The sequence below is a fragment of the Hyperolius riggenbachi genome, chromosome 1, assembly GCF_040937935.1.
Source record: "Hyperolius riggenbachi isolate aHypRig1 chromosome 1, aHypRig1.pri, whole genome shotgun sequence".
Taxonomy (NCBI): domain Eukaryota; kingdom Metazoa; phylum Chordata; class Amphibia; order Anura; family Hyperoliidae; genus Hyperolius; species Hyperolius riggenbachi.
This window is the reverse complement of record NC_090646.1, coordinates 91,871,968-91,896,484: the sequence shown is the minus strand read 5'-3', so window position 1 is coordinate 91,896,484 and position 24,517 is coordinate 91,871,968. Positions and strand designations below refer to the sequence as shown.

The 24,517-nt window shown below is 45.1% G+C and overlaps 1 protein-coding gene across 1 annotated transcript in view; it reads right to left on the bottom strand.

Moving 5' to 3' along the window:
- Positions 1-24,517, bottom strand: part of ABLIM2 (actin binding LIM protein family member 2) — a 226,009-nt gene that overhangs the window by 139,659 nt on the left and 61,833 nt on the right. The window contains exons 2-4 of the mRNA XM_068276796.1: positions 22,602-22,748; positions 16,462-16,645; positions 12,152-12,267 (exon numbers count right to left, since the gene is read on the bottom strand). Coding sequence (XP_068132897.1) covers positions 12,152-12,267; positions 16,462-16,645; positions 22,602-22,748 — 447 coding nt within the window. The remainder of the gene's footprint in view (positions 1-12,151; positions 12,268-16,461; positions 16,646-22,601; positions 22,749-24,517) is intronic.

Genomic DNA, 24,517 nt, shown 5'->3' with positions numbered 1-24,517 from the left:
TAGAAGTCACGCAGTAAGACAGTGATGCCAGCAGGACTACCAATCAAAATGACTGAAGAGTGGTTTGATATTAGCCTCTGCTGGGCCAACCTACTGGGATTGAAATGACCTCCATCACTTGACCAGAAACCAGAGCTCCACAAAGTTGCTTATTGTGATGGGTGGACAGTAAATGATAGTAGATAAAACAAATAGCTTGGGTAGGACAACATTAATATTGTATTAGGCCACATTAAACTAAGCGTATTCAAGAAAGCGCTGCATTGCTCACGTAAAAAAACAATATGTCAACAAACCAAAATAATAGTAAATTAATCTCGTTGTGTAGTAGTTCTTACTCGAATGCCCCAACAACTAGCATTAGAGTTAATGACCGGTACAGCACAAAACTATATGCTAACAAATAACAAAGGGAACCTGGTAAACCTGATTGGTTAACCAAGGCAAGACCTAAAGGCAATTTCCGTTGCCACAACTGCTGTCATTGTCATCAGTTCTGGTCTTGCAAGAATATACAGCTTGGTGGATATAATGTCCAAATCAAAGACTGTATACACTGCGGGACTGAATTTTGCGTGTATGTGGTCTTTTGCCCATGCAGAAGATTCTATATTGGCAAAACCACTCGCCCTATAAAAACCCGATTCCAGGAGCACTACAAATCCATTGAGACTGGGAAAGGTGCTGGTAGACTCATTGCTCATGTTAGAGATGTCCATTCAGGCAATGCTGATTGCCTGAAATTTTGTGGTCTTAAAGTGGTCCAATACCCGCACAGAGGGGGCTCTAGAGACCAGTCCCTAAGGAGGGAAGAGGCGAGATTAATTTCCCTAACAGAGGCATGTGGTAGAATGGGCCTCAATGAAAGAAATGAACTATGGTGCTTTCTTGATAAACATTAATTATGGTGCTTTAGAATTTATATCTTTACTGTCCAAGTATAATGACCACCTCGATGTTCAGTTTTATATCTGGTTTTCTAGAATTGTGCTGTAGCTGTAATTGGCCGCTCTCTGTGTTATCAAATTCAATAGCCTATAAGGATCATATGCATTGCTGTTATGCAATCGTATGATCGTATTCCGTTTATCAATTATCATGTTCTGTAGTTTTAAAATTGCATTACCCAATGGCTGAACTGTTATTGAATGTGAATATAATTGCGTTTTTAACTTTTGGTTTTATTGTTTATCTTACAGGTCCACCCCTAGCGTGCCTCATTGCTAGGCAACGCTGTATGACGCTGCCTCCCTCACTGATACCGGCGGCCAATCAAATGCGGAGGAAGTGATGTCGGCGGATCACGTGACGTGTATCACGTGACGCCTGGGGATACCCTACTGCACCCTCCCAGGTAAGGGGGCGTGCCTCCTCCAGCAGGCGGACTGACCGGCTCGGGGCGGTGCTACAATCTGGCGCGCGCTCGGCAGTGATGGACAGGTTTCAGCGTGGGGTAAGGCCTGTTATTGCTTATGTGTATATATATGTCGTGTTCTTATTGTATAACTTGTATCTGCTGCCTCTGAAGAAGCGGGTTCTCCCGTGAAACAGCTGTAAGGCTAGATTTTGCATGTATCATTGAAGGTGTTGGGAGTTATTAAATAGGTGACTTATCAGCAATTGGTGCCCGACTTTATCCTCCTTTTGTTGTTTTAACAAATAACTCCAAATGGGACTAAAAAAAGGGTTGCCTAAGAAAGTCACATATACCAACGTAACAAGACTATGGTAAAAAAAAATAAAGAAAGAAAGGAAAAAATATACCATACATAAAGAGAAATGATTGGTGGGAGGCAGAGCGTACAGACAAATAACCAGAGCTTGAACTGGACCCTATAATATGCCCACCTATGTTCTTTCTTCAGAAGAACTGCGTGCACTACAAAATATATCTACCAGTAGGGATGGTCAGTGAGTTGCAAATAATTCTAAGCTGATGCAGGATTGTGCAAATTTTGTATGCAAATTTAGGCTGCTTACAAATGAACCAATCGATTCTCGCCAAGGTGGGATTTGATTGGTCCATTTTTAATCTACATACATTTGCATACGCAGTTTGCATAATCCTGCAGCAGCCCACAATTATTTGGATCTTGTTGGTCATCCTTACTTGCCAGTCAGCGTTAAGAGTTCCAATCGCGGTTTTCACCATTGCATAGCCTTCAGATAAATGTATTGATTTAGTTGTCACATAAACATAGCATAAATGTGTATAGAGGATTATGGGAGTTGATGCACGGTGCAGAAACAATTCCCCATGCATCCAATATGCATGTCTATGTCATATAACAGGTCACATGACCAAGTTGTGGAGACATAAGTGGATCACTGGGGAAGTGGAGAATGGTGACACAGTAACACAGTGATGGTGGATGGGACAGAAGAACAAGGTCGGAACAGAAACACAGTGAGTGTGGTAAGACTGGTGAGATGGAGGAGAAAGGACAGGGGAGTAAGACAGGGGAGATGGAAAGTCATTTAGTTGTCACATAAACATAGCATAAATGTGTATAGAGGATTATGGGAGTTGATGCACGGTGCAGAAACAATTCCCCATGCATCCAATGTGCATGTCTATATCATATAACAGGTCACATGACCAAATTGTGGAGACATAAGTGGATCACTGGGGAAGTGGAGAATGGTAAAACAGTAACACAGTGATGGTGGATGGGACAGAAGAACGAAGTCGGAAGAGAAATACACTGAGTGTGGTAAGACTGGTGAGATGGAAGAGAAAGGACAGGGGAGTAAGACAGGGGAGATGGAAAGTCATTTAGTTGAGATGAAAAAACTTGTGAGTTATATTTGGCAAAATGAACACCTGACTAGATTTTACATGACTCAAGGTTAAATAATAAGGTCTATGGGAGTTTTTTTGGGGACGTAGTATGTGCTGAATCCCTTTTGGCTTGCTAAACTACCAAGACAACATCTTATAATAACTTCTTATCCCACACGATGGAACTATACTCCAAAAGTACCCCTTAAAGGGGACGACTTGATAAAATATTTCTCTCCACTCCTTCCGATTTCACCTAAACCCATTAAAGCCCCTAAAACCATTAAGGCAACTCTGCAGAACGTACTTTTAGCTTATGATCACCACAATAATAGTGTTACTAAAAGCACATGCAAGACTATACAAAACTGTTTCATACGTAAGTGAAATCCCAGAATTAGGGCTGGAATCCACAAGAGCGTTTTTTTGAGCATTTTGGCAGCGCTGCGATACGCTAGCGTTTTGCCAAAACGCTCAGCTAATGTTAATGGATGGGGCAACTTCCACAGGAGCGTTTGCGTTTCCCAGAAACGCAAACGCAGGACCTGCAGCATTTTGGGAGCGTTAGCGCTTCAATGTAAAGTATTGAAACGCTAGCAGAAACGCTCAGCAAAACCTAAACTGAGCGGTTTTGCTAGCGTTTTGCGGTTCAGCACACTGTAACAAAATTAAAAATAATTCACAGGACCAATCAGGATAAAAACGCGAAACGCAAAACGCTACACAACCGCTGAGGAAAAAAATACACTGTTGCAAAACGCGACCGAAAACGCGCATGAATCCGCTTGCAAACCGCTCAGACAAAACGCTAGCGGTTGCGTTTTGCGTTTGCGGATTTCAGTGGGTTCCAGGCCTGAGGGAACTGATAATCAAGTGCTGAAAAACTCCTGAAGAGAAGCCATTGACTGGTCCCCACTCTTTAATGTATCTTTTGTCATAATTGGTTTGAGAAATGTTTAATAAATATAAGTTTTGTAACAGTCAATAATTGTATGTGACTCTCTTCTTGATAAATAGCTTATACTAGGAGCCTGATTCATCAATCTGAGCTGCTTAGCAGTCCAGCTTAATGTGACTGAGCGCCCGCTCTCCCTGCCTTTACATAGCAGTTGTAACTATGTAAATTAACATAGCAGTGGCCGCAAGTGGAGTATCGCGGTAACTGAAGGTAGTGAAGGGGATAAGACTGGTAAGTAGAGGTGGTGGGACAGAGTGAGCTGAGAGAGCACCCAGCTGCAGTGAACTGGTGAACGGGGAGACACTCAGTTGTATAGACTGGTTAGATGGGACACAATTGGGGTAGTAAGACTAGTGAAACTAACATCCTCCAAGTGGTAGACAGGTATGTGTATGCTCATTGTGTATTTGAATCCCATGAGTGGGGTGTGCACTTTTTTGCAGGTAAGCACTCATCTGTTTTTAAGTAGCGCTGTTCATTTCTTTGCTATGTTTGATTGATTTATTTCTGGTCAGCTGCTCCCACTTAATAGTTTTCCTTTGGTGTATATGCAGAGTCTCTGTTTGGGTTCAAGGTGCGTTTGCAGTTTCTGGGGGGGCTCAGCGCATCTCTGAGCTGAGGCCATTCAGGGGCGGCCTGGTGATGCGCTGATCCCACTTTTTTTGCGCAATTCTCAATTTTACTGGTAGCGCGCCCAGGCTATGCATATGCATAGGTAGAATTTAGTTAGTGTTAGGTCCCCTCCCATGGAGGAAAGACTTCTTCGACAGTGGGAGGGACAAGTACCTAACAAATTGCAAATTGTTAGTGAAACTAACATCCTCCAAGTGGTAGACAGGTATGTGTATGCTCATTGTGTATTTGAATCCCATGAGTGGGGTGTGCACTTTTTTGCAGGTAAGCACTCATCTGTTTTTAAGTAGCGCTGTTCATTTCTTTGCTATGGGGTAGTAAGACTGACTGACACAAAGTTAGGATGACAATACTAGTTAAATAGGGCACAACTGGGGCGGTAAGATTGGTGAGCAGGGGAGACACACAGGATTACAACACTGGTTAAATGGGTTACAGTTTGTGTGGTAAGACTGGTGAGTAGAGGAGACACATAAGATGATAACACTGGTTAGATGGGGCTCATTTGGGGTGGTGAGACAGGTGAATAGGGAAGACACACAGTTAGGATGATAGCACTCGTTAGATGGGGTACAGTTAGGTTGGTAATACTGGTGAGTAGGGGAGAAGTTGGGGTAGTAAGACTGGTGAATAGATTACACACACAGGATGCTAGCACTGGTTAGTTGGGGGGCAGGTGGGGTGATAGGACTGGTGAGCAGGGGAGACACACAGTTAGGATGATAGCACTGGTTATTTGGGGATATGTGGGGTGATAGGACTGGTGAGCAGGGGAGACACACAGTTAGGATGATAACACTGGTTAGTTGGGGGGTAGGTGAGGTGATAGGACTGGTGAGCAGGAGAGACACACAGTTAGGATGATAACACTGGTTAGTTGGGGGGTAGGTGGGGTGATAGGACCGGTGAGCAGGGGAGACACAGTTAGGATGATAGCACTAGTTAGTTGGGGAGCAGGTGGGGTGATAGGACTGGTGAGCAGGAGAGACACACAGTTAGGATGCTAGCACTGGTTAGTTGGGGGGCAGGTGGGGTGATAGGACTGGTGAGCAGGGGAGACACACAGTTAGGATGCTAGCACTGGTTAGTTGGGGGGTAGGTGAGGTGATAGGACTGGTGAGCAGGAGAGACACACAGTTAGGATGATAACACTGGTTAGTTGGGGGGCAGGTGGGGTGATAGGACTGGTGAGCAGGGGAGACACACAGTTAGGATGATAACACTGGTTAGTTGGGGGGTAGGTGAGGTGATAGGACTGGTGAGCAGGAGAGACACACAGTTAGGATGATAACACTGGTTAGTTGGGGGGTAGGTGGGGTGATAGGACTGGTGAGCAGGGGAGACACACAGTTAGGATGATAGCACTAGTTAGTTGGGGAGCAGGTGGGGTGATAGGACTGGTGAGCAGGAGAGACACACAGTTAGGATGCTAGCACTGGTTAGTTGGGGGGCAGGTGGGGTGATAGGACTGGTGAGCAGGGGAGACACACATTTAGGATGATAGTACTAGTTAGTTGGGGGGCAGGTGGGGTGATAGGACTGGTGAGCAGGGGAGATACACAGTTAGGATGCTAGCACTGGTTAGTTGGGGCGCAGGTGGGGTGATAGGACTGGTGAGCAGGGGAGACACACAGTTAGGATGATAGCACTGGTTAGTTGGGGCGCAGGTGGGGTGATAGGACTGGTGAGCAGGGGAGACACACAGTTAGGATGCTAGCACTGGTTAGTTGGGGCGCAGGTGGGGTGATAGGACAGGTGAGCAGGAGAGACACACAGTTAGGATGATAACACTGGTTAGTTGGGGGGCAGGTGGGGTGATAGGACTGGTGAGCAGGGGAGACACACAGTTAGGATGCTAGCACTGGTTAGTTGGGGAGCAGGTGGGGTGATAGGACTGGTGAGCAGGGGAGACACACATTTAGGATGATAGTACTAGTTAGTTGGGGGGCAGGTGGGGTGATAGGACTGGTGAGCAGGGGAGATACACAGTTAGGATGCTAGCACTGGTTAGTTGGGGCGCAGGTGGGGTGATAGGACTGGTGAGCAGGGGAGACACACAGTTAGGATGATAGCACTGGTTAGTTGGGGCGCAGGTGGGGTGATAGGACTGGTGAGCAGGGGAGACACACAGTTAGGATGCTAGCACTGGTTAGTTGGGGCGCAGGTGGGGTGATAGGACAGGTGAGCAGGAGAGACACACAGTTAGGATGATAACACTGGTTAGTTGGGGGGCAGGTGGGGTGATAGGACTGGTGAGCAGGGGGGACACAAAGTTAGGATGCTAGCACTGGTTAGTTGGGGGGCAGGTGGGGTGATAGGACTGGTGAGCAGGAGAGACACAAAGTTAGGATGCTAGCACTGGTTAGTTGGGGGGCAGGTGGGGTGATAGGACTGGTGAGCAGGGGAGACACACAGTTAGGATGCTAGCACTGGTTAGTTGGGGGGTAGGTGGGGTGATAGGACTGGTGAGCAGGGGAGACACACAGTTAGGATGCTAGCACTGGTTAGATGGGGCACATTTGGGTTGGTAGGAGATTTGAGCAGTCATACAATTTCACTTCCTTCATATGATGTAGAAAAAATACTTTTGTGGGATTACTATGAAATTGTGTATAAAAATAACACATTTTATCATGTGACTAGTTAAAAAAAAAAAAAAAAGAGTATTGTAAAAATGTGAAGCATTTGCAGAGGGGAGCGCAGCAGCGAGTCATCCTTGGTGGCTGTATCTGCAGACTGAGCTGCCATTCCGTGAGAGGCTCAGTTTTCATGCATTCCATATTCTTCCTGACACACAGACCCCACTGTGGTGGCTGCTCCTGCTCCTTCTTGCATGAGAAATTTAATGACTTATTACTGAGACACCCACAGTGCTCTGGTGTCATTCCACATCTGCTGCACGCTCAGCAAATATGGCCGTACTCAAGTTATTTACGGGAATTCCTGCAAATGAAAGTTTAGCAGAGCTGTTGGAAGATGCCATCATCAAAATGTTTATCATCTTGTACACAGGCTGCCATTGTTCCATGTAATTGACTAAGCCTGGATTTACATCACAGGAGCCTATAGGCAGATGTCCTGGCACTCTAGACTCCGCCCTCCATGATCCCACAAACCCCCGCTGAACTGCACCACAAATGTGCTGGCTGGCCCAGCTGTCACTTCTCCCTTACTTTCCTTGCCTGTCACAGGTAGCTACAGGTGTCCCTTAGCATTAGGTAGCCAGAGGTACCCTCAGTATTAAGTATCTAGTGGTGCCCCGACTGAAAAGAGATCTTGTCAGTGGAATGCCGAGACCCAGGTAAGTAACCTCTCATTTACGCTCTGCTCGGACTCTGCATAGGGAAGGAAGGAGGGAAGCACTAGGGGAGGAATAGTGAACCACCTTTTCACCATCATGCGCCTGCAGGCACGTGCCTACAGTGCCTTATGGTAAATCCAGCTCTGTCAGTGACACCTTCCTTGATTACTACCAAAGGCTGTAAATATGCATGGACTCGGAAGCACCGGTGGTTAACAGCTTAGTGTGGGCAGTGGCTTAGTGGGGTGGTGGGTTAGTGTGGGTGGCGGCTAAGTACAGCAGTTGTGTGCATGCTCTGCTGCAGGTGAGTTCGTACTTACTTAAAGTGAACCTCCAGACTAAAAATCTACTCAGCAGCACTGAAAAGGCTTGGTGTTTCTTTAACAGTTTCACAGCATCAGAACTTTGTTTTTCTTGCATAAGCCTTATTTTTAGCTGCACAAAAGCTTAAGCTCCGCTCCTTCAAAGAAAACTGCCCGGGCTTTTTTCACTGATGCTGTGCAAAGCATGATGGGATTTCCTATGTTGTTATTCACGTTGCCTAGCAACTGGGAGGGGTGATCAACACACAGGACAGTTGGAACTGTGTCTCATGCTCCCTGTCACCTCCTTTCAACCAAAAAGATGGCTGCGCTCATGAAATAAAACATTTGCCTGTTCTTTTAAAACAAGGTGGGTATAAGATTATATTACCTATCTATTTTAATTAACATAACTAATGTAACTTAATGACAGTAGGTTTATTTAGGCTGAAGCAGGGCCGGATTTAGGCCAAGGCCACCTAGGCTATGGCCTAGGGCACTACAGGAGGAAGGGCACCAAAGCAGCAGGCTAAACTGATGCAGCATTTGTAAGCTTGCAAATGCTGCAATGCAGAGAGATCAGGCGAGCGCCTGACTGCGGTACTCTGCTGCTAGCTGCCTCTGCAGCAGTTACCTTGCTCTCTGTGCACGTTTGCATTGTGGTCGGTGGCTATTGACTTGGGCAGCATTGAAGATGGAAAGAAAGAGGAAGCTTCTACACTGTATACGAGTGGAGAAATGAGTGACACAGATGGCTGCTGCGGTGTGAAGGCCGGCTGGCTACCTATACTGAAAGGGGGGTGGGAAAAGGAGGGATTAAGGGCGTTATCTGGCTACCTATACTATAGGGAAAGGGGGGAGAAAGGGGGAGGAGTCACCTGGCTACGTATACTAGAGTGAAGGAGGGAGGGGTCATCTCGCTACCTATACTGAAGGGGGGCGGCTGGTGACAGTGGCCTAGGGCGGTAAAAAGTACAAATCCGGCCCTGGGCTGAAGTGCCTTAAGGACCAGGGGTGGTTTGCCTGATTTGTGCTGCGTGGGCTCTCCAGCCCGCAGCACAGATCAGGATTATGCCAGGGCGATCAGACTTACCCTCTTTTTTCCCCACTAGGGGGATGTCCTGCTGGGGGGGTCTGATCGTCGCCGGCTTGCTGCGCTTTGCGGGGGCTCTTCAAAGCCCCCCTCCGCAGCGTTTTCGGCGCTCCGTCCCTCTCCCTCCCTCTTCCCCTCTGAGCGGCGAAGGACGGATATCCGTCCTGCGCATTGTAGGATAGGCTTCAGCCTATCATATGCCGGCGATCCCCAGCCAATCAGAGGCCGGGGATCGCCGATCTGCCTTGCGGTGCTGCTGCGTAGCAGCGACGTATGATGTAAACAGCGGGGATTTCTTCCCCGCGTGTTTACATTTTGCCGGCGAGCCGCGATCGGCGGCTCTCCGGCTGTTCACAGAGACACCCTCCGTGAACTGACATGGAAAGGCCGCTCGATCGAGCGGCCGTTTCCATGGTAAACCACTTAAGACCTGCCGACGCCTATGGGCGTTAGCTGGTCGTTAAGTGGTTAAGTATGCATGGATGTACCTTGTATGGTGGCTTAGTGTGGGTGGTACAGTTGTGCGCAGTGGCTTAGTGCATAGTTACATAGTTACATAGTTATTTTGGTTGAAAAAAGACATACGTCCATCGAGTTCAACCAGTACAAAGTATAACACCAGCCTGCTCCCTCACATATCCCAGTTGATCCAGAGGAAGGCGAAAAAAACCCCACAAGGCATGGTCCAATTAACCCCAACAGGGAAAAATTTCTTCCCGACTCCAGATGGCAATCAGATAAAATTCCTGGATCAACATCATTGGGCATTACCTAGTAATTGTAGCCATGGATGTCTTTCAACGCAAGGAAAGCATCTAAGCCCCCCTTTAAATGCAGGTATAGAGTTTGCCATAACGACTTCCTGTGGCAATGCATTCTACATCTTAATCACTCTTACTGTAAAAAACCCTTTCCTAAATAAATGGCTAAAACGTTTTTCCTCCATGCAGTGGTGGCTTACTGCAGATGGTGGCTCAGTGCAGTGGCTGCAGTGTGCAAACATGATTCTTTTATAGGGTTTTCTGGTACTGAATGACTGAGCATCACACAGGGTGGGGTTTTGGGGAGGAGGATGACACAACTTCAAAGAACTGCAGCAGGCAGCAACCAGGGGTGCAACCTGTGGGGGAGGGGTGGGGGAGGAAGGGGAATGGGGGGTAATGAGGGGAGGCGGAGCTTATTATTTTAGGTACATCAAGTCCTAGCCAGCGTTACATGTTGTTTGCTGTATTCTACTATGGTTGTTTTATTGGGTTTTGTAGGTTTGTTTTGCTTTTTATTTATATTATTTTTGTTTGTTTGTTTGCATTTTAACTTAAGTTGTGCAACTCAGCAAAGCATTAACAGTTGATGTGAAGTGAAGTCAGTGGGCAGAAAAAAAAACACATCTTGTAGAGGACATGGTTGCTGAAAGCCAACGTTGCAAGGATGAAAATTTACAGGGACAACCTCTGAAAACAAGTATCAGGGACAGATGGCAGATATATGTAAATAGAAAAGATGAACTGTACCAAAGCGGCAATGCACGCAGCACATTCTCAGAAAGATAAAATTAAATATAGGATTTCTTGAAGGGAACGTACAATGTGTCTATACATATATTATTACCATATGATCCTTTTTTAATATATATTTTTTTTATTTTCATAAGAAAATTCCCCTCCATCCCTAAATTATATTAGTTATAGGGAAACGAAAGCGAGGCTTCCATATTTATTTCCTCTTCAGCAATATCAGTTGCCTGGCTAGACTATCCTGCTGAACATGGCTTCAGCAATTCCAGTCAGTCTTCAGTCAGAGCACCTGATTTGCATGCTTATTCAGGGTCTATGGCTAAAAGTATTAAAGGCAAAGGCTCAGCAGGACAGCCAGGCAATATGCATTGTTAAAAAGGAATAACTATGGCAGCCTCCATATCCCTCTTGCTTTAGGTTCCCTCTAAAGGATACCTGAGGCGAGCAGAGCTGTGGAAACTGAGAAAAAAGTGGGTGTGGCGGGGTATATAGAATGATAATTTTGCTTGGGGGCCTGGCGGGATGGTTGTTACCCGCTGTCAGCAAGGCCAGATTTATTAATTTCCGCCCCTAGGCTAACCTTCTTGTTGCTTCCTATCCATGTGCAATATTGCCCCTTTTATACCATGTTTAGCCCCTCCTTCCATAGCCCGGACCTTTGTGGTCTTTCCAGACATCCGGCCCCTTCTGTCAGTAATCCAGATATATTGCATTATACATTTGAAGCACATGTAAAGTAAATGAATCCTGTACAGAAGTGTAGGCAGAGCCAAGCAGGAGAGAGACATGAATCATGTCGGTTCCCAGCAGAGCCGGTTTCACATACATTCTCCTTTCTACAGGTTACGGTACATTTTAGTGGTTGTAATTTTTGGTCCACTCTCCATCACCAGACTTATCATTTATATCATTCTTAAAGTTTTGCACTTAAGCCTTTTTTAAGGGCTGAGACACACCAGAAAAGCTCCCCAAGCGCTAGAGGTTTCAAAAGCTCTTCACAATGTAATGCTATGGTTTTTTTTTTTAAAAAAAAACCTCATCGCTCCAGTGTGCACAGACACATAGGATAACATTAGCAGGAGGTTTCAAAAACTCAAAACGCTCAGAAAAACTCCTCTGGTGTGCACCAAAAACCGCTAGCAGATCCGCAAAACGCTAGCGGTTTTTTAAGCCTTTTTTCTTTTTATGATGAAGCGTTTTGTGTAGCGTTTTTTGTGTAGCAGATTACAGAGATTGTTACAGTAAAGCTGTTACTGAACAGCTACTATAACAAAAACGCCTGGAAAACCGATCTGATCTGGCGTTTTTCAGAGCGTTTTGCGTTTTTCCTATACTTAACATTGTAGGCAGAAACGCTTCCGAAATCCAAAAAATGCTGCAGCCCGGGAGTATGCGTTTCTGCAAAACGTCTACCGCTCTGGTGTGCCCCAGCCCATTGAAATACATTACCCAAGCGGATTAACAGGCGGATGCGGCCGGCGGATCGCATCCAAATCCGCTCGGTGTGCACTGGGCCTAAGAAATAATTTCAGCAATAATTTGAGAGTGAAGTGAGAAGAAAGCCTTACTTCTTAGGGACTGTAAGGAGAGATTGCTGTTGCTGACGGTGGGTGAGACGGTACATTTTTGGCAGATGCACTCCTTCCCATTAAAAGTCACACGGTCCCCGGGAGGAAATGGGTTCCTAGAACACAATGGAGTCATAAATTAGAATTATTTCTCAAATGTTGCAACCGACACATTTCAAAATGCATTTTAGGTAATCGCAGAACCCAGATTCCTTGTTTTGTATTCATAGCGGAATGCCGAAGCAATATGACAGAACTTCCTTCAATCCTACATGCGTTCATTTGGAAAAACATTTTGAAACAGCCGTCTGCACAACAACCTGCAGAGATAAGGGCTCTTTCACACTAGAGGCTGTGGTAGAAAAGGCTGAAAGTCAGCCTTTTGCTTAACGCCAATACATAGCGTTTCCAAAGCGTTTTGAAAGAGTTTTACAGCCCATATGAAAACGTCCTTTTTTTTTCTTCTATAAAAATAAGTGAACAAGATAGCTGTAAAACGCTTTGAAAAGGCTTTGAAAACGCTGAAGTTGGCGTTTTCCATTGACTATCATTGAAACGCCAACAGCCAACTTCGGCTGTAAAGAGCCCTGAAAAAGCTCCTGGGAGCGTTGAAACGCAACGCTCCAAAACGCCGAGTTAGATGTGAAAGGTAAAATGAAAGTCTATGGACTTTCTTTTACCTAGCAAAACGCCAACTTCGGCCGTGGCGTTAAAACGCCGAAAAATCCCTCTGGTGTGAAAGCCCTAGATACAGCTTGTTCATTTTTAAGGTACTTTGGAGCATATTCACTGCCCTCCTGTTACATGTGCAGGTAAAGCACGTTAAAGTGAACCGGAACATTTTTAAAAAATAAACACATATGATGTGCCTGCAAATGAATATTACATGCTTATCTCGCCGTCAGTTCTTTTCAGAAGCTCATCAATTTCTTCTAACAATGATTCCTTACATTTCTGACAAAATTTTGTCAGAATTGAAATATACCAGTTGCTGTCAGTTATAAATCAGTTGCTGTCACTTATTACTGAAAGGACAACTGATGTGCAAGGTAATGTCCATGCTTGCGTACATATATACTTTTCGCTGGTGAGTTGAATGCTGGGAGAGCCAAATGATGGCTCTCCCTGCTGCAGCAAAACTCCATGGCGGCTTTAACTGCTATTCCCCCTCCGAGTCAGCGCAACTCGGAGGGAGGTGTAATTCGGAGCCCTGAATTGCCCTTACGCTCCCCACGCAGCATAGCATTGCTGCTATGGGGAGCCTAGTTTCGATGCCCAGAGCTGAGCGCCATAACCACCTGCTTCACCATGTTTTCCTATGGCTCAAGTGGGCGATATTACAGTGTATATTACTGTTAATTTTGCAAATAAAGTCTTGCAATAAGTGATATAGTATTAAAAATCACTAAACTGAAAAAAATACACCTGTATTTCCAGATAAAATATTATCACTACACATGGTACTAGGGACACAATTTAAATGTTGTAATGACCGGGACAAATGGGCAAATAAAACGTGTGGATTTTATGTATCGAAGCACATTTTATTTTAAAACTACAATGGATAACAACTGAGAAATAATGATTTTTTTCCCTTATTTTCTTATTATTCCCTTTACAATGCATATAAAATAAAGTAATTCTTAGCAAAAAGTACCACCCAAAGAAAGCCTAATTTGTAGTGAAAAAAACAATATATAGATCATTTCAGTGTGATAAGTAACAATAAAGTTACCGGTGAATGAATGAGAGGAGCGCTGAAATGTACGCTCCTGTATATCGCGGCTCCCCGCCTACGTCCCTTCCTTCCACGCCTCTTCCTCCAATCGGCTTGCGGAGGCGGGGAGGGAAGGGATGCAGGCGGGGAGCCGCGCTATAGAGGAGGCGGGGGAGCGGCGGTGAGTGGCAGCATCAATGTACACAGCCAGCTAGCAACAATCTGTGCTAACGTGGCGGTTTTTATAAGGGGGAACAGCAGAGCGGGGGGGGGGGGGGGGTGGCTGGAGGCACACTATAAGGAGACAGAGGCTGGTGATAGTATGCAGAATGTGCCTCTGTGTCCTATATTGATTGCAGAAACCCACCTCTGGTTCTCTTTAAGGGAAAAAATCAGTGATCCTGAAGTGGTTAAATATTACCTGCTGTAATGTGGTCAGGTTTGACCAATGAAAATCCATTGTTTGTATATGTGTGTATGTAGCTCAAAGAGACACTGTACTGACACATAGTAGAGTGCAATACATTATTCAGGACACCCAATTTTATGGTAGTTTTCCTTGTTTCATGTTACATATACTATATGTATATATATTGTGTATTTACTATACAGTCTATAGCAGGGGTGCCCATTAGGTAGATAACGAAGGACTTCATGGTAGATCCCAACCCCACTACATTTTCCATTCTGTATATACAAGTGTGCTCCTTAAATTGTACATAGGTAGATCATTTTGACATCCTAATTTTTTAAAGTAGCTCAGAAGCCGAAAAAGTGTGGGCACCTCTGATCTATAGTATATATATATATATATATATATATATATATATATATATATATATATATATATATTTATATTTATATATATATACTCACCTAGAGGATTATTAGGAACAGCATACTAATACGATGTTTGACCCCCTTTCACCTTCAGAACTGCCTTAATTATGTGTGGCATTGATTCAACCAGATTCTGAAAGCATTCTTTACAAATGTTGGTCCATATAGGATAGCATCTTGCAGTTGATGGAGATTTGTGGGCTGCACATCCAGGGCACGAAGCTCCCATTCCCTCACATCCCAAAGATGCTCTATTGGGTTGAGATCTGGTGACTGGGGGCCATTTTAGTACAGTGAACTCATTGTCATGTTCAAGAAACCAATTTGAGATGATTCGAACTGGAAGTAGCCATCAGAGGATGGGTACATGGTGGTCATGAAGGGATGGACATGGTCAGAAACAATACTCAGGTGGCCCGTGGCATTTAAAAGATGCCTAATTGGCACTAAGGGGCCAAAAGTGTGCCAAGAAAACATCCCCCACACCATTACACCACCACCACCAGCCTGCACAGTGGTAACAAGGCATGATGGATCCATGTTCTCATTCTGTTTACGCCAAATTCTGACTCTATAGAGACTCATCAGACCAGGCAACATTTTTCCAGTCTTCAACTGTCCAATTTTGGTGAGCTCGTGCAAATTGTAGCCTCTTTTTCTTATTTGTAGTGGAGATGAGTGGTTCCCGGTGGGGTCTTCTGCTGTTGTAGCCCATCCGCCTCAAGGTTGTGCGTGTTGTGGCTTCAAAAATGCTTTGCTGCATACCTTGGTTGTAACAAGTGGTTATTTCAGTCAACGTTGCTCCTCTATCAGCTTGAATCAGTCGGACCATTCTCCTCTGACCTCTAGCATCAACAAGGCATTTTCGCCCACAGGACTGCCACATACTGGATGTTTTCCCCTTTTCACACCATTCTTTGTAAACCCTAGAAATGGTTGTGCGTGAAAATCTTAGTAACTGAGCAGATTGTGAAATACTCAGACCGGCCCGTCTGGCACCAACAACCATGCCACGCTCAAAATTGCTTAAATCACCTTTCTTTCCCATTCTGACATTCAGTTTGGAGGAGATTGTCTTGACCAGGACCACACCCCTAAATGCATTGAAGCAACTGCCATGTGATCGGTTGATTAGATAATTGCATTAATGAGAAATTGAACAGGTGTTCCTGATAATCCTTTAGGTGAGTGTATGTTGCTGAGTATTGTTATGTATCCCCACCATAGCAGTGATGCTACGGTGGGGGCTATGGCAATGTTTAGACTGGACATACCTTTCACACTGGCACCAATACCAATAAAAGTCTATGGGGCATTCCATACCTGGCGCGCTGCGACGCGATCCGAAGTGCCTAATTTTCATTGTCGGGCAACATGCGCAGAAACGTGCGGCGAACCGGAAGCCATGTAAGTCTATGGCGACGCAGCTTTTTAAATGTTTTTTTGCGTTTGCGTTGCAGCACACATGCTCGGAACCATATTTTTATTAATAACCTTCCCGCAATTCTGGCAGCCAGAAGGGAGATTACCGCGTATTGCCACGGTAATCCCTGAAGGCTATTTTTAGCTTTGTGGTGCGTTCAATCGGCCTTAGTGAATCAGGCCCAGCGTGTCAAAAATCATGCACAAAAATACACTTTCCAAAGCAGGAATTCCATGATTTTCATTAGTTCATAAAGCTTCATCGGTAAGTACCTGATAATACATGGCACAATATAGGTCAGCGCCTGGTGAGGGGAAGCTCTTGACTTACCTGCACACCGCACATACGAAGCAGCGAGGATGATAGGTTTTCCCTAATGCAGAGACCACCTCTCCTTCAATGAACTCATCGCAGCTCAAGCACCGCGTTCCATACAGCCTCTGATAGTCGGGCGTACAAATGAAATCGCCTTGCCGCACAAAGAAGCCTCCCTGGGCCAAGTCACATCCGCAGACTGACAGGAGAAGGAAAAGAATTACCGCCAGTGATGTTAAATTTCATACACAAATCATATCTCTGAATACTGAAAATAGAATTCAGAAGTGGAGACAGCAATATGCGTCTGGAGATTAGAAGTAACAACATACTCAATCTGCTACAAGAGGGAGAGAGAGAGGGGAAATTGAGAGGGAGGGAGAGAGAGAGAGAGAGAGAGAGAGGGTGTGAGGGGGGAGTGAGAGAGGGGGGAGAGAGAGAGAGGGGAAGAGAGAGAGAGAGAGGGGGGAGAGAGAGGGTGTGAGGGGGAAGATAGAGGGGGGAGAGAGAGAGGGAAGGAGAAGGTGTGAGGGGGGGGGGAGAGGGGGAGGGAGAGGGGGGGGGGAGAGAGGGTGTGAGGGGGAGAGGGAGTGAGGGGGAGGGAGAGGGGGGGAGAGAGAGAGAGGGAGAGGGTGTGAGGGGGAGTGAGAAAGGGGAGAAAGAGGGGGGAGAGAGAGGGGGGGGAGAGAGAGAGAGGGAGGGAGATGGTGTGAGGGGGAGAGAGAGAGGGGGAGAGGGGGGAGAGAGGGAGGGGGAGAGAGGGAGGGGGAGAGAGAGAGAGAGAAAGAGAGAGAGATGAAAAGTTAAAGTGAACTTCACATTTGCAGCGAACGAGGAAGTTAGCATTACCAGTTCTGCATGTTACTGGGATTAAAGGCAAACATTATTTTGACATTCTTTAAACACAAACTGCGCCAGCCACAGTTGGCAGACAATATGTATACCACAGTGATGATTTTTAACTCTCTTAATTCAATACATAGGTAAATAAATGAGTAATTGGAAAGTCTTTTCCCTGAGTGTTCGCTACCACAAAGCCTCAATGTGAATCAGTATATATATGTGTGACAGCGCTCCTCTTCAGAACCTGCAAACAGAACACAGATAGAAATGGCACATAGTGCATTACTGTTTTTTCAGATCATGAAACACATGCGCCCAAAAACGTGCAAAAGTGATAACGCTGTGCTCCACTCGTGATGGACAACAACCCCCTCACACCAGCAGCTCACCAGATGGACGCCACCTCACAATCCAGGTGTGTCTAGCGCTGAGCCTTAGAGCGGCCAACTGCAAATACCATCCTCCACAATGCGTATATCCACAGTAGGATCAAATCCTCTTTAATGTACAGTTCCACTTGCTGAACACGTCCTATGTAAAATGGCGGAGACGTCAGCTGAGACTATGAGGAGGCGATCCTCATAGTCTCAGCTGACGTCTCCGCTATTTTACATAGGACGTGTTCAGCAAGTGGAACTGTACATTAAAGAGGATTTGATCCTACTGTGGATATACGCATTGTGGAGGATGGTATTTGCAGTTGGCCGCTCTAAGGCTCAGCGCTAGACACACCTGGATTGTGAGGTGGCGTCCATCTGGTGAGCTGCTGGTGTGAGGGGGTTGTTGTCCATCACGAGTGGAGCACAGCGTTATCACTTTTGCACGTTTATGTGTTTCATGATCTGAAAAAACAGTAATGCACTATGTGCCATTTCTATCTGTGTTCTGTTTGCAGGTTCTGAAGAGGAGCGCTGTCACACATATATATACTGATTATTTTGACATTATTACCTATTTTAATACATACAACTACTCCAGTCTGGCCCTAATAACGACTGCCAGGTTTAGACCAGAGACGGGTAAAGTGAAGTGCTGCCCTAGGTAAGATAGCATATTTGGCTCCTCATGATTGACCCCTGGCTTCTTTGGTAAGGAGAAGTGTTGGAAGACAGAGGAACTGTCAGTCTTGACCCGAAACACCCGTTAGGCACTAGGCACCTGCTTCAGTTGCCTTGCAGGTAGTCCAGCTCAGATTGGGAGTGTCAGGGGGAGTGCAAGTTGTTACTTTCCAGGGGCTGCTTATGTAGACCCCTAATCCCTAATCCGGGGGACCGGAGGCTGGCAGAAGACCAGAGGGCTGGCAGAAGCCCCAGGTAAGTGAAGCTTTATTTTTAAAGTCATTACAGGTTTCCTTTAAAGAAAAGTTGTTTGTGATAATTCACCTTTGAGTGAGCGATTATGGTCTCCCACAATGCATCACTACTGAATATGCAAATTATATTTGTATGCCCCTGAAGTCAGGCTGGTGTATAGCAAGCCTATAATGTATATAATTTACACAGCCACATCAACCCAACATGCAGACAGCCTGTTTCGGACTATTGGTCCTTCTCAGTGCATGGCAGGTATTGATATAGCTCTGTGGGGTAGGACTTGGACCAGTACAATAGAATACCAAAGCAGCTCGGGGTGACCCAAAACTACTAGGAAAGTATGAAGAGGACCATTAGTCTGGAACAGGCTGTCTGCAGGTTGGGCTGATATGGCTCTGTATACTGTATTTTATAAGCTATAGGCTTGCTATAGGGAAAAAGGGAAAACATTGGCAGTGCTCCTAATCAGGCTGCACCTGAAATGAAGCCAACAGAGGCATACACCGCCTCCCCAGGGACTGAAATACAAACCTTGAATACAAATAAAATGCAAAGCTATGCACTAAAGCCTAATCTAAATAAATTGAATGCAAACTGATACACATGGATGCAGCTAGCCATAAGAGACTTACAATACAAAATGTAAGTTTACTTATGGCTAGCTACATCCATGTGTATCAGTGTGCATTCAATGTATTTATATTAGGGTTTAGTGCATAGCTTTGCATCTTATTTGTATTCAAGGTTTGTATTTGATTCCCTGGGGGGTGCTGGGGGGCGCTGCACACCTCTGTTAGTTTCATTTTAGTTGCATTGATTAGGAGAGCTGCAATTTTTCCCCCTGTTCTTTAGAAAATGTGTATACCATTTATAGCTAGCAGCCTCAGGCTCATACTATGCTTTAACCGTTAGTGGTGAGGTCTCTTTTGTGAGGGCACATCATTGCCACATCATCTGAGCGCAGACTTTGTGCAACTGTTTTGGAAGCTAACATCCTCCATTTGCTGCATCTGTTTTGAATGAAAGTTGTGTAAGCTGCCCCGTGTTTTGGGCTCTGCACATGTATGCAGCTGGTCAACTCGGGTGCAGCCTGTATTTGGAAGCACCGCCAATTTCTCATATAGACTTGCTATACGCCAGCAGTTCTAGATGTAAGCTTCAGGGGCGTAAAGAGATAATTTGCATATTCAGCAGTGATGCATTGTGGGTGACCACAATCGCTCACTTAAAGGGAACCTAAACTGAGAAGGAAATGGATTTTTCCTTTTAAAAATAATACCAGTTGCCTGACTCTCCTGCTGATCCTGTCTCTCTAATACTTTTAGCCACAGCCCCTCAACAAGCATGCAGATCAGATGCTCTGACTGAAGTCAGAATGGATTAGCTACATGCTTGTTTTAAGTGTGTAATTCGGCCACTACTGCAGCAAAAGAGATAAGCAGGACAGCCAGGCAACTGGTATTGTTTAACCTCCTTAGCGGTAACCCCGTGTGTGACACGGGGTAAGCCGCCGGAGGTTGCCGCTCAGGCCCTGCTGGGCCGATTTTAATAATTTTTTTTTTGCTGGACGCAGCTAGCACTTTGCTAGCTGTGCCAGCACCCCGATCGCCGCCGCCGCGCGCCCGATCGCCGCTATCCGGTGCGGCGCGCGCCCCCCCCCCAGACCCCTGCGCTGCCTGGCCAATCAGTGCCAGGCAGCGCCAAGGGGTGGATCGGGTCTCCCAATGACGTCCCGACGTCGCCGACGTCGGTGACGTCATCCCGCCCCGTCGCCATGGCGACGGGGGAAGCCCTCCAGGAAATCCCGTTCTTTGAACGGGATTTCCTGATCGGAGATCGCCGAAGGCGATCGAAGCGGGCGGGGGGATGCCGCTGAGCAGCGGCTATCATGTAGCGAGCCCTGGGCTCGCTACATGATTTAAAAAAAAAAAAAAATTTAAAACTGCTGCGCTGCCCCCTGGCGGTATTTTTCATACCGCCAAGGGGGTTAAAAGGAAACATCCATATCCCTCTCAGTTAAGGTTCCCTTTAAAGTGGATAAACTTTTACTCATTGCATAATTCTGTTCCTTACATACAGTTTATAGGGCATTCCTCAAGCCAAAATACGTTTTCTTTTGTTTTAATACTTATATCCCTATAAACTAAATAAGCCTCGCCCACAGCTTCTCCAAACGCCAAGGCACTCAAGGCTTATGGGAGCTCAGTCTGGGCAGGAGGAGGAGGAGGTTACTAGCTAGAGATTTCAGATGGCAGAGGGGAGGGGGAGTGAATTTTTCACAGGCTGAGTGGTGGAGATGCAGTTGCAGATTACCTGTGTAATGATGACAAACAGAACATGGCCACTCTCATTGTATCACAGGAATAAATCATCATAAACTTTTGAAGCTGTATGCAGCCAGATTTGCTGTGTAAACTATCTAAACTTTAGATAAGATCTATAGACAAGTTACTTGACAAGCGCAGGTGGGTATGCATTTAAGCATACCCACAAATACGTGGAAATAATCTGCCCACTTTCAAACTCTTTCTCCCCCCTGTGCGGCCGGTGTAAATTGCATTGGGCCAGCGACTCTCAATGAAGTCGCGCTGTGACCCCGGAAGTGGAAGTCGGATCATGTGGTCTGCACATGCTCCGGCTTCCGTCATCCTCCTCTCAGCCTATCTGTGCCCGAGCAGCACGTCAGTGTGCTCAGTGCACGAGACGATCTGATTTCCTGAGTCACAGCACAACTTTGCTGAGATTCACCAGCCCAATGCAATTTACAGACCTGGAGGAGGAATATTTACAGGCTGGTGACAGAAATGACCTTAAATGCATACCCACATGAGCTGCTCATGGTCCCTGTAAAGCTGAATTATTGCAAATGCCTTCAGTTTTAAGAAAGCAATCTACACTGAGCATTGCTTTTTAGTAGAAGGCATTTTCAGTCTCTTTTAGTCCCCTATACTTTCCTAGTCGTTTTGGGTCACCCGAGCTGCTTTGGTATTCTGTTATTCTAGTCAGTCATGAAATAGCAGTCAAATACAGGGGGAAATACTGTTTCATGTGAAGATCCGTATTGCACTCAACACAGCTGCTCTGATGAGTCGCATCTTCCACACGGGGCAAGTGTGATTACATGACCGCATTTCCCTGACCCACCCCATTATCTCGGAATCCTGGACACTGATCCATAGGATAATGTGAGATGACAATGAATCTCCTTCCACTGTTGTTCCAGCACAGTAAATAACAAATCTGATTCCTGGCAAAATATTTTGTGTCCAGGGTGATTCTGTTGATTTCCACAAGTAGTTCGGAAATATACAGATTATCTAGGCACTGCTACTTGGCAGTACTGGAACTGAAGCCTAGTCTGGTAAGAACAGCTGATCACTGATGGTCTTCAACCCACAATCCACAAAACATACACAGATCATTTGAAGCAGGGATGTCAAACTGGTCCTTCGAGGGCCAAGGTCCTCACACATTTTTGACACAGCTCAAATTAATTGATTGGTCTGAATCAGGAAAGGTGTGGTCCATCAGGTAGAACACATTCCTCTCTTTCTCAGTCTATCCTAAACACTGGCCCCGGGAATCAAACTCATGACCTCATGGTTCACAGTCAGGGGCAGTACCTGTAATTTTTTTTTTAACACAAATACTTTCAGTAAATTCTGACCTCATGCTTCACAGTCAGGAGCAATACCTGTATTTTTATAACAAAAATACTTTTAGTATATGACAGATTGGATAAAGTATTTTCAGCGTGATTCATACTTGTACTTCTGAAGCCCTACTGTAATTCTGCATCCTAAACTGCTGCTAAATTTTGTATCCTGAAGTATATTCCTGTTACCCTTACACATAATAATAAAAAGAAGAATAATAAGAATAAGAATTATGATAATATGACAATCACAAGGATAACTTTCATAGGTGAATACCTTGGTTACTCTGCAATTTACAATCTAGTTATGGCTAATTGGCTATACATTGATAGGATGGTCCTACCTTTGCACTTGAAGCATTGGATATGGAAGTATTTACTCTGTACTCTCAGGACTTCTCCTTTGCAGGGGCTGGCACAGCTGGCACATAGGATGGCATTTCCCGCAGGCTTCTCTAGGTGGCTCTGCACAGCCTGCTGCTGGGACACTGCTGAGAAGAACACATCAAATTACTTGATTAGCACACCACATTTTTACTACCAGTACATGAAAATATCTAACTCTAACACCTCTATGTAACACTGTCCAATTACATACCGGTAAATGTATGGTCTTAATTTAATAAACGTTTCCCTCGAGTTTTCTCACAGGACATTCTTGTACCTTATCAATAACATACCTTTTCTGTTTCCAGCAGTGCTGTAACTAGACGTTTTGGGGCACAGTCAGAGATGGATTCAAATGAAACAGTGCTCCTACTTGCCACCCAACTTTTCTGGTAAGGTGAAACCTGGAGGTGGCACCCATGTCCCTGAACACCTGGATTGGCCAATTACTTTCCAATTTTTCTACCTCCATGTAGTATGATGGATTACCTACACAATCTGCTCACAGTATTCAATATCTGGTGACCCTCAGGCTCCATGGAGGTGGCAAAATTGGTCAGTCATTGGCCAATCATAATTAAAAGTGTGTACCAGGCCTAGCTGTTTTTTGTTTAAAAGAATTAAACAAACTGACCCCCAGCCATTGCAGATACAAAAAAAAATGATAACTGTAATAATTACTGATGGGGAAGTGTGCTGTGAAGAGGGGAAGGGTGATGATTGGGCATTGTTCTGCAGCCAGTCTTATTGCTTTTTAACTCCGAGTTTCTCTTGGCAGCAGAGTATGCCAGGAAACCCACAGACAGAATGGAGCTCTCCTGTCTGAGAAGCTATCAGGCTGCAATATAAATAGAAAGACGTCAGATGATGCAACCGTCCCTACATGCCTACGGCAACCTATAGGGCACAGTACACGTCTGTGAATGTTCACCTTTATCCAGGTCATATGTCCAAAGAAAAAAACAACAATATTCATCTGGATGTTTCGTTGCCAGTACAAGAAACTTCTTTAGTTCAAATGAGGTGAGGAAGAAATACCCAGACACTAATATGTACAGATAATCTACTTTCTACAGCCAACAAAACTCAACTGAGACTCATTATGCAACACTCCAGAGAATGTGTTGAGAAGGTCAGTGGATTAATTTTAAGGACAGTGGAGACTATGGTGTCCTGTGATGTCATACTTCTGTTCACGTGTATATCTACTTCAGGGGGGAGTCAGGGGACCAGACTGACTCTTTGAAACCAGATAAAACTGCGAGCAACTGAAAAGAACTTTATCTTGACTAAGCATGTTGGACTTTTTGCCCAGACACACTTACTGCAAGTATTAGGACAATTTCTACAGAAGCACCAGACAGTCTCCTATAATAAAAATCTTTAAACCCAAAGTTAAAAAAACAACTAAATACAGAGTTAAAGTGGAGCTGAAACCACTTCAGCCCAATCAGTAGCTGATCCTCCTTTTCCCATGAGAAATCTTTGCCTTTTCTCAAATAGATCATCGGGGACATCTGTATGGCTGATATTGTGGTGAAACCCCCTCCCACAGTGTGATGTCAGGACACTGTGGAAACCTTGGTGCACTGTGGGAAATAGTGGCTGTTTCAAACTGCCAAGCAACCGGTATATCACTCTCTGCATAAGTATAGCTATATAAATGCAACCTTTTAGCCTAAAGCATTGTTATAGATAATGGCCGTTAGTGCTGTTTTTTTCATGTCTGCCAGTAGTAAAGATAATTATGTGCAGACTGATTGTGGATCAGACAATATGAACAAAAACATGGCGAATATCAATAATTTCCTAATCTCTCTTCTATTTTTTAACTTCTCACTTTTTCCCCCCTTTTTGCTAAAGTTCCTCTTTA